This window comes from Drosophila serrata, unplaced genomic scaffold, assembly GCF_035046125.1.
Source record: "Drosophila serrata isolate PLE 108 unplaced genomic scaffold, ASM3504612v1 contig_100, whole genome shotgun sequence".
In the NCBI taxonomy this organism is placed as follows: Eukaryota; Metazoa; Arthropoda; class Insecta; order Diptera; family Drosophilidae; genus Drosophila; species Drosophila serrata.
The window spans coordinates 157,646-168,576 of NW_028256998.1; the positions used below are offsets into that span (position 1 = coordinate 157,646).

A 10,931-nucleotide genomic window follows, 5' to 3' on the forward strand; every position below is an offset into this window, starting at 1 on the left:
TGGGACTGACCCACAATGGGCAACGGATCATGGACGCGCGACGCAAAAGCTGTCATTGACCTTGCCTCAGACCGCCGATCGTACCGCTGCTGATGCTAATAACAAGGTTTGTGTTATTCTCTACTTGCAGGACCGAAACGATTCCGGGCCATCCGTCGTACAAGGCGACCATGCGACTGACCATTATCAACGTGGAGAGCAGCGACTATGGGAACTACAAGTGTGTCGCCAAAAATCCTCGGGGCGACACGGACGGCAACATAAAGCTCTACAGTGAGTGCAAAGCCATACCAGTTATTTATACCCTTTAATATTGGGCCAGATCCACAGCCACAGCGATTCCGGGCACCGACCGAAATGTGGTATAAATTACAGGGGGCCAGCTTTGGGGCTTGGGGCATGGGGCTTGGGAGTGTGTGTTTAGATGGTTGAAAATCCAAAACTGCAACATTTTGTGGCTTTAATTATGGCGTTTGTCGGTGCAGTTGATTGGTTGTGCCCTGGCCAGAGATAACCATCCATTGTTGGTGCGGTACTTTAAGTGCTTTGGCTTTAATTATCTCACTTGGCTCCGATGTGCGCAGCGAAAATGAATGCAACATTTATATATATATGTTATAGAGGTTTCCCTTATCTATTGATTACCTCGTTGTGGCCGGGACAAGGTGGCAATTAAAGCCGTTGCCGGACCAATAAAGTGTCAATAATCTGTCAATTTGCTAAATCACTCCCCAGTCAATGGCTGGGCGGCCATTATAGCCCAATGCCCAGCCTGGCAGTGCCGATTTCGTTCACAAAAGTTCATAAAACAATATAAAATATCCGCTCGTTGGCGTTGGCGCCAATAAATGACCATGGCCACCAAGAATGGCCAATGTGAAAAGGCGACAAGTTAATTTATATGTACACGCTTTTTATTTGGCTGCCGGTGGCACAACAATGGCAGGATCTCTTACGGAAGTGGGTGTCGCTCTACCAATTAAAGGTAACAATGGCCGCTGATAATAGTGGGGGAACAGCGCCAACAATGCGAACAATGAACCTGTGACAATTTTATTGAGTGGTCAGAGGAAGATACGGGCGTACGGAAGCTGGGAGGTGCCTGCCTGGTTTCGGGATTTCCAGCCAAGGCAAGGCCAAGTGCCAGGCCCCATAAATTTCCTCAACAAATTGTCGAATTTAATGCCAAGAGAGGCCAGCCAGCCAGCCAGTCAGCCAGAGCCAAGAAGAAGTCCAAGGAGCTCTGGGGACGGGGCCAAGAAATTGAAATCGAAAGGAAAGGGACGAGGGTAAGGAGGCTGGATTTACGTGGCCAGAAAAGAGAAGACAATTGGGTGGGAACACAGAAAATAGCAGTTAAGATATCGAGCTGAGAAGTCGGTTTTTGTACATACATATATGTATATGGGAGTTGCGGCTTGTGGCTAGACGCGATTGTTTGCTGCGAATGCATCCACTCACTGATATATAAATACACATTCTGATTCATATCAAAATCTATGCCCCACAGTGTCAAGTCCGCCGACCACACAACCGCCGCCCACAACCACAACGCTGCGGCGTACAACAACGACGACAACGGCAAACACGCTGGATGGCTACCACAATACCCCGCTGAACGGGATCGGCGGCGACGGGCCAACAAATTCGGTGATTGTGATTGACAAATGTGAGTAGTAACAGCGAACTGCAGCTTTAGATGGCAAACTAATTGACCGTGCCCTTACGGGCACTTACAGCGGGCAACAAATATCAATCGAACCTGAACGACATTGGCAAGTCGGAGCAGAAGCTGACGGGCAACAGTCCCAAGGGCTACGACTGGTCCAAGGACAAGGGCAGCGGGAGCCGGAGCCTCCCTCTTGCGCCCTACTGCTGGCTCCTTGCGCTCTGTGCGCTGCTGGGTACGCACTGGCGGGCTTAGAGGACTACGGACACACACATAGAAATCGTATTAATAAAGTGCCATTAAAAACAAATCGAAATTAAAAGTGAACAACGCACCCGAAAAGCCGAAAAAAGGAACTGCAGCGGAGCGGATGATAAACCATAAAAACTATGTACTTAATTAAGCAAATGGTTGCGCTAACGAAGTCATGCTTTGGTTTACCCTTTTGCTACACATAAATATTGGATTTTGTTTGGCGCAATAGCCCGCTGCGTGCGGGTGTTATTCAAAAATGTGTTGCCCAAACAAAGGCGGTAAATTAATTAACCGAGTTGACTCACACCCAAGCCGACTAGGCACACCCTATCGCAAGGTATAGATGGGGGCTTGCTCATTCCCACAGATGCAATTTTTCATGCATGATTCCCATATTTTCACCACTTTAGTTGCGTTCCCAATGATATCATCATACTGGTAAAGGGTATGCCCAGTTCGGTGCCAAAGCAACCAAAGCAACATATGATTTTAGCACAGTCAGTCGTAAACACACAAATACATTCTGGTTAGTTAGTCGAAACATAAATTAATTTAATTGCAAAAAAAGCGAAATAAATACACATTTCAAATGTTGCCAAATTGTTAAAATACAAAGCACAGGATACACACACACACACTCACGAATTGTAAATAAAAACGCATACGCATGAATAAAACCAAATACAATTGTAAATTATGTACTCGTTATAGGCGTCTCAGCGATTGCCCACTTCAGCGAGGATAGGCAGGAAGCAATTTATGATATAGGAACTCAAAGACAAAATAACAAAAAAAGAACCCATATAACAGGCACGCGAGACAGTATTAATCAAAAGCCAATTAATAAAGAGATGAAAGCAAATACGAAATACAAAACACTGTTGATAAACACCTAAGTTAGTTGGCGAGTTCGAGTGGGTTTTAATTATATATCAGTTTATTTGAACCAAAGGTAAGCCAGCGGCCAACATAAGTACGTTCTAAACTATACATATACAAATACAAATATATTTAAATACCTATATAATAGGCCTTAGTTTGTGTTTCTAAACGATAAGAGTGATAATGTACATTTAAAGAAATTTGTCCCCGAACGGAGCAAGCCAGCAAGCAGCCAGCGACACAAATAAAATATCTATTTGGATTGCTTCTTACACATCAATATGCCTTTTTATTCCTTAAAATCCGGATCCTGCAGGAAGGTAGGTGGAGTGGATAATATGCACAGCCAATTCCGGCAGATGACACTGCTCCTTCACATATCAATAACAATTCCACTCGAATCACTGGGCTAACAAGTGACCAAGGAACGCATAAATGCTTATCCTGCCCTACTCTCGAGTGCAACTATTGTCGATTTTTATTTGATCCTGTGTTGGCGGAGCACTTGGAGCACGTGAAATTGTTATTGAGACGAGGGCTCAACTCCTTCCTTCTCAATTCTTGCAACTCCACAAATATCGAGGCCCCCGGCTGGTCAGGGAGTGCCTGGAGTGCAGGAGACATTCGTATTTTCTTGGCGGGGGAAAAAAGCAAACATTTATTTTTTCTAAACTCCGTGATGTTCTTGGCCTCCTACGTGGCATGTGCGCAGCGAAAACAAAGCCCAGACATGCCGGAGGGCTGCTGGATGGCATCAGGATTCAAGTGGCGTATTATAGCATTCTTTATTCCTATGAACAGAGACTTCGCCTAAATCTATGATATTGCGAATATCAACCACTCCCAAAAGTATGCCCCTTCATCAGTGAATAAATCGTTGAATTTTTTGTTTTGTGTTTTTATTTGTATTTTCTTCAGTCTGTGTAACATTTAATGTTGCTGTATGGTAACTTATAGATTAGAGGAACTTATTCTAGGAACTATTTAGTTATTCTACTTGGCTCAGACCTCAACGGCCCGACGATCCAGGAGAGTGTCAAGTATCTTGTCCATGTGCTCACTGCAGTTGGCCAAGCAAATGTCCGCATACTCGCTGAGGAAGTACATGAAGCTCTCGAGCTGTTCCATCGAGCAGGCTCGGAAGCCATCGTCGCGGCCAATGTTGTCGATGGCCCGAATGATGGAGCGCAACTTGTGGACATACTCCGGCGTATTGCGGCAGTGCTCCAGCGAGCCATCCGCCAGATTGGCAGGCTTGTCGTAGCTGCGGATCCGTTGCTCCACGCTCCGGAGTTTGCTTTGCTGCTGCTTCAGCGTCTGCATCATCTGGGGGACGGACATGACGGGAGCAGTGGGAGCAGCGGCACCTCGACTCGACTTGGCAAACAGTTCGTCCAAGGGTACTGCCTCGTAGTCGAGGGAGAACATGTCGGGTGAGAAGGATAACCTTCCGCTGTTGTTGCTGAAGCTGTCAGACTCGAACTCCGTCTGGTCCAGGTCGCTGGTCTTTATGGTCTGGTTGGCGTTGCCGCTGTTGTTGGGCCAAGAGTACTTGCTGCGCCCCTCCAGGCCATTGCTGGCACCAGTCTGAAGGCCCACTAGCATGCTGTAGCTGCTCTCGATCGAGTACTTCTGGGTGGTGGGCCAGAACTCCGGAACGCTGCTAAACTCGATGTGATCCACTCCGAATCGCAGATCAGATTTCTCAGAGTCGAGGAATGCGAACAGCTTCTCCACCTTCTCGCCTGTCATTAGCTTGCCGCTGAAGGGCACAGCCAGGTCACCGCTGGCGAACCAATAGTGGGAGCAGCCCTGGACGCTGGGCGGACGGTCCGGCAATGTCTGTCGGGCTGGGCTTGAGCTTCCTCCACCACGGGTGAACTTATGCCCATCGATGCCGAAGGCCAGGTCCCGGGTCTCCCAGCTCTTCTGCGTGAATATCTCGTACAGCAGTCGTAGGCGCTCGGGGCTGTTGTAGAATATCTCCAGGGACACGGTAAAGTCACCGGCAGTGATCCAGAACATCGATTGTGTCTTTGCAGCCGGCATCTCATCCTGAGAGGAGTTAATATCAACGGTAGGCGCATTGGCAAAGAACTCCCGCTCACTGCAGGGCGTGGAGGGGGTTGTGGAAATGCCGTCCAGATCGAGTGGTTGGTCCTCACGAATCACCTGCATGGCCAAGGAGCTGCGTCGCGGCCTCTCCAGGTTGGGAATGGGGCTGAACAGTTGCTGTTGGGCCGGACTGGAGCCGGTGCGTCCCTTGACCGGGGTTGAGAAACCGGAGGGTTTCGAGCCGATGTTGCCAAAGGAAGATCGTCGCATCGGGCTGCTGTCCATTGGATCATTGGAGCACGTCTCAAAGCCCTGGTCAATAAAGCTATCCCGCAGGGGCTGGGCAAGGGACTGCCTTGGCGTATGGGCCGGTGACTGATCGCTGTCTGCGTTTGGCGAGGGAGACGACATCACGGTCAGGGTGTAGGCTGATTTGATTTTTCGAGGCGAGTTCACGTGGCGCATCAGAGACTTGTCCAGTTCAATGTAGCTCTGTTCAGGCATACTGGAGTTTGCTTCCATCTTCTTTTTGCATGGCGCAGAGGCAGGTGGCTTGTAGTCCGAGTCAGAGTCAGTGGAAGTGATTGCATTGGCTGTGGCCTCCACAATGGAGTTCTCCTTCTTCCAGGTCAGGGTGCGGCGCATCTTCTTCTTGCGAGGGGGACGCTGTGGCTTGGCGAAATCGAAATGAGTTTGCTCTTGGCCTTCCCTTGGAGTTTCCGGCTGAGATTCATCGGTGGTTATCTAAAAGGAGCAAAAAGAAGTGGTTAATATGTATTCCAATTATTATAAAAATCTTTAAATTTACCTTTGGAAGTGTTGACAACCCGGATTCGCTCTCTTCAGCTTCGGATTGCTTGCAACTGGAGGCACTGGATTGGGTTTGGCTCAGGCTGGGTCGAGGAGCAGGCACTGGCGGAGCCTGACGCTTCACACGGCGCGGAGTAGACTTGACTGTCGGAGCCTGGGACGTATCCACCTCCTTCTCCTCTACGTGGTCGTCCTCCTTGGCCTTGTGCTCCAGCTCTAATTTGGCTATGGCCTCCTCCAGTAGCTGCTCCACGGCGGTCTTCTGGGTGCTATCGCCCATGGAAGCTGCACTCGTCTCGGGCATCGGCTGCTCCAAGAGATCATCTTCCCCTGCAGCTATCTCAATGGTCTGCTGGCTATTCGACACACTAGTGATATCGAACTGCACGCCATTCTCCGTGCTGAGCCAGCTGTAGAAAAGGGTTTCCAGCTGCTCGTTTTGAAAAAACATTTGGCTCTCGCATCCACTGCGCTCCTGACGAGTGCGCCGGATCTTTTTCGGCGGGGCATAGGCTTCTGTGGGCAGGGACCGGCGAATAGCGTCTAGATTGCGTTTCTGGGATGTTTCTCGGGCATGGCTGTCGCTCTGAGGTTCCAGACACCGACGGCTTAGAGTACGCGGCACCCTGCCTTCCGGACTAGGCTTGAGGATCACCGTCAGCGTACTCACATGAAGCTGAGAGATGGGTGTCTCCGGCTTGTTCTCAGCCGGCTTGGATGGTGAGAGTCCTCCGGGTCGCGGTGGCGAACCCTGTTCCAGTACACACTTGGCCTCCAGTTCCTGAGCCAGGTGCTTGACACTGGCCTGCTGCTCCGCTACTACCTCGCCACGGGCCATCTGCTTCTTCACCTTCTCCTTGAGACCCGCAGCATGGGCGTTAAACTTGGGATGCTTGGCCGCCATGTCGCCGACAAACTTGTTGAACAACAGTGCCTTGTCCTTCACGCTCAGCTCACGGAACACCTCCTCGGCCACCAGGCAGGGGCCAGAACTCGAGGACTCCGCTCTGAGGTGGGATTGGGGCTGGGGCTTGGCCTCTGGCGACATCTCGTTCTGGAGCTCAACGTACTGCGGCTCTTCGGTGCGGCGCATCACCTGGTTGATCTTCGAGTTGAACAGCTGAGCCATTTCCTTTACCTTCATGGGCAGCTTCGCGGAGGTCTTTCCGGGTGCTTTGGAGGCGCCACGTGGGGTATGCATCTCCGACTGCTGCTCGTACTTCTGCTTCAGTTCGCTGATCTTCAGTTTGCCACTCATCTTTGGCTTGGGCGGAGTGACGGGGTCCGATTGGATGCCAAGCTTGGCAATAGCGCTGGCCACTTTTCCCGAGCAGGCGGCCATCTTGGCGGCCTTCAGGCTCTTGGTGGGTGTGACTGGAACCTCCTCGTCGAAATACTTCATTAGATTCTCAATGCTGGACAGGTCCAAGTCAGTGACTTGAACACGTCCAGGCGTCACATAAGAGTTCTGGTGCTCGAGGGCCGTCAGGAAGCGGTCGTCATCCAACGAGGAGATCTCGAAGAGCTCCTCCCGGGTCATGGTGGCACGGAGCAGGCCACAGGCGTTGCCAGCGTCTCCGTGTTGGCTGGAACGACGACGCTCCTCGATCTCCGCATTGAGCTGCAACAGCTCGCTGAGATCTTCGCTGTTCATGGCCGCCGTGTCCACGACCATCTCGCTGTGCTTGTTGTTTGGTGTAGAGTTGCTCAGGACCATCTTGATTTTCGCTTTTGAATTTTGGTGTTCACGTTAGACGCTGCAGTTTGTAACTGTGCCCTTCCGCTGCCGGGCCACAGTTCTTATAGTCATCACAGGTAGAATGTAGCACTGGTATGTGCATCTAGAAATCACAGGTATCCGATATCCTAATTCGCGGGGATTAAATGGCGAATGTCCCGCTACCTCCGATACGGGTTGATCCGCTGATCAGCGATCAGGTAAGCCCCAATGTCGCAGCTGTCAAGCTAATGGATTTCCCGCGGTAACAGTAATTTAATTGCCTTCGCTTACCTTCCAGGAAAGTCCAAGCCCAGTTGACCTGATCTGTTGCAAAAATTGCAAATAGTTTATGGCCTTAAAGAGTGCAGGTCATGGCAAATGCAGATGTCCCTCCTCCTCCTGTAGAGAGTAAAGTATAATAAAGATGTCCGTGCAGCTGTCAAGAAGGCTATTAAATGCGAATTCCAATTAACACCTCGTGTGCGGCAACTGGGAATCCCCAGGCCCCAGCATCATTGCATACCAAGCGCAAAAATCTCGCCCGAAAATGGGAATACTAACAAGACCCAAGCGAGTTGCAGTCACAATAAAAATCACACACTGAAATTTCTGCATCTTGAGGCTTGGTATGAGGATGGGAGAAAGGCGAAAGCAGGGCTCAGGGGACGAGCTCTGATTTTGATACGATTCAAGCCAAACCTGGAGGAGGATGTCGCCCGTTATGCGAGCTGAACTTTGTTTGCCATTTACCACCTTATGCAAATCACTTCGAAAGCAGTAAATTCGAATGAGCTGGGATTGGGAGAGAGCTCAGGTGCCAACAGTGACGCCTGTGAAAGGAAATCTCTCGTTATTGTATCATCTGTGACATAGTCAGGCCTTTAAATAGACTGTTTCAATTTGCTAATAGCCACGTGGCATATTTTCATGCATGGCAGCGACTTTGTCTAGACAACAAATTCGCCAAGTAGGACTCAATGGGCGAGAAAGTAAAAGGTTTCCCACAAATTTCCCCCCACCCAACACTCCGTCCGTTTATTTGTTTGGCCTGTGCTTTCAATAACTTTAATATCGTCGTTTGTGCGGCGCAGAGAAGTCGGAAATTGAATTGAATTACTTCGAGTGCGAGTAACTTGAGAGTGGACTGAAAAACTGAAGAGCGATGTGCGAGAGTTTTTCCTCTGTGTCTGACTTTTAAAAGTAAGAGCAATCCGTGGACTGCGAATCCTATAGATACGGTGGAAACTGCGGAGTGGAAAGGGAACCGCAGATATACTTTTAATGCCATCGAAATCAGGAAAGCGAAATGGGGAGACGTAACAGCGATTAAGTGGAGGGCATCGAAAATGCGATATCTGGTAAACTATTCATGAGATTAAAGCCATCGCCTGCCGAATTATCCCTATTTATTTGGAGGTATAATTAAATCGAATTGACTACGGTTTATTTTACAAGATTTCCCCTACTTTATAGAGAAACTCTTGTTTGTTGTCTGTACTTTTGAGTTGTGTGTTAAAATTCCAACAATTACAATTAACATTGCTCGGGAATGGTAAATTCCTCATACACTTGACCGTGATCAACGTGACGCAAAGAATTCACTGTGATAGCATCGATAAGGTTCCAGAAGCAAAATCAAGAGCCTCACGAAGCGTGCTTGAAATATGAATTGGGTGCTCAAACGGCGAGGCGCCACCACTGCCTCCTCTGGCGGCGATGCAGTGAAGCGGGTTGTGCCACCATTTCCAGCTTCCAACTACCAACTACCAGATACCAGAGCCTGTGGGCTCCCAGCTGCGGAAGTGTTGTGTTGCCATTGACCCGTTAACGACTCGCATTCTTCTCGAATCTCTTTGGTCCCGGCCGCCACGGCTTGCGGGATGCGCAGATTAATTTTCGTTTGCCGTTTGCCGCTCTTTTAATATATTAATAAATTAAATTGCATATTTCGCTTTATACGGCATACCGCATGGCATGGCCGAACTGACGCGGCCTTTTGTCTATATGGCATTTAATGAGTTATGTGCCGAAAAAGTGAAATTTTTAATATAAATAATTATCGCTTGCTTTTCTCTTTGATACACACGGCGTCCAGGTTGCGTTCTTTGGCGTTGGCCACGCATAAACACATTTAAAGCATTTTCTATAAATTTGCATAAATTCGCACAACGTCTCCCTGATTTATAGCAAAGTATTTTCGCCTGTTGAAGCATCGTGTGTATTAAATCGATTAATTAATTAATATTGCGGCATTTTTACTGTGCCGCTAATGGATAAATAAAAGAGTGTCTCCTTCTTTATGCCAGATTGCAAATTAATTAAAACGCATTCATTTAATATTAAACGAGGGATTGAACTTCGCTGATTAGGAGCCGCTGATGTATATAATCACAAAAAAGATCCACAATGAAAATGGAATATTCTGTATTTATTCCATCGAAGCTCGAGCGAGATTTCACATATACGTGATACTTAACCTGAGGAATATAGGGGAATACAGCGCAGGTTCTGAAAATAAGAAATATAATAATTAGCCTCTTGAGAGGTACACAAATGAGCAAGATTCGATTCAAGGAACCAAAGCACCTTTGACAAGCCCCCATCCGGAGACCGAGCGACCGCAAAAGCATGGTTAGAGCATTATCAGAACACGAACATAAACGGGAACATATAACATACTATATTATGTAGGGGGCACTGGGTGGTGCCGAAGCAGAACATGTCTCGTGCTTGAGGTTAATCGTAATCATGAATTGCACTTCAATTGCGTCATCCATTAATTCGAAGCTCTTATCAGGCGCCTTTCAAGCGGCGATCTTAACTACTAACTAAAATTCGAATTGTTACAATTAATAATAGTATTGACTTGAGTGTCATCCACCATACACTTACAGATATTAAGAAGCTTTCACTTAACACTGCTAAGGGTCTCCAAAGATTGGATTTAATTTAGGTTTATATTGGTTATATTATTATAACCCTTCAGGGTGTTTTCAGAAGCCTGTAAAGCAGTGAAGGAGTCATTTCCGACCCCATAAATCATATATATTCTTGATCAGAATCAACAGCAGAGTCCAACTAGCCATGTCTCGTTGACAAATATTTTTTTGACATTTTTGCCATTTTTTCAAAATTTGGTAATTCATTAAAATTGTCAAAAATTTACAAAAATTTTAATTTTTGTAAATTCTAAATTGAGTATGCAGACTTATTAACCTTATAAATACTAACATAGATCAGCTTTCCGAGTTAAAATTAATGCTCATTTGGCTAAGTTATGAAATTTTAAAATTTGTCTCTATACCACATTTCCATATAAAAATATAGATAAATATGGACTCAAAGAATAGTATTTTAATTTTAGTCACAAGCTTACAACTAAGTGAAGGAGTCATTTCCGACCCTGTAAATGATATATATTATTGATCAGAATAAAGAGCTGAATCGATCTAGGCATGTCTTGTTGATAACAAAATTTTTAAAAAATTTTCCCATTTTCTAAAAATTTTATAAGGGGTAACATCGTTAAAATTGTCAAAA

The 10,931-nt window shown here is 47.2% G+C and overlaps 2 protein-coding genes across 3 annotated transcripts in view; one reads left to right on the top strand and one right to left on the bottom strand.

The window, feature by feature from the left end:
• The window catches only part of DIP-epsilon (Dpr-interacting protein epsilon), a 45,365-nt gene extending 42,285 nt beyond the window's left edge, over nucleotides 1-3,080 (top strand). For both annotated transcript variants that reach the window (XM_020954763.2, XM_086841121.1), the window contains 3 exons: nucleotides 131-273; nucleotides 1,511-1,669; nucleotides 1,740-3,080. In XM_020954763.2, the coding sequence (XP_020810422.2) occupies nucleotides 131-273; nucleotides 1,511-1,669; nucleotides 1,740-1,924 (487 nt within the window). In that variant the 3' untranslated portion in view covers nucleotides 1,925-3,080. The remainder of the gene's footprint in view (nucleotides 1-130; nucleotides 274-1,510; nucleotides 1,670-1,739) is intronic.
• Nucleotides 3,081-3,808: 728 nt separating this feature from the next.
• Nucleotides 3,809-7,440, bottom strand: slam (slow as molasses). Its single transcript, XM_020955108.2, has 2 exons — nucleotides 5,670-7,440; nucleotides 3,809-5,605 (listed from the first exon to the last, which is right to left on the bottom strand). Exons 1-2 carry the CDS (start codon nucleotides 7,386-7,388, stop codon nucleotides 3,809-3,811), a joined length of 3,516 nt encoding a protein of 1,171 aa, XP_020810767.2. The 5' UTR covers nucleotides 7,389-7,440.
• Nucleotides 7,441-10,931: the final 3,491 nt, after the last annotated feature.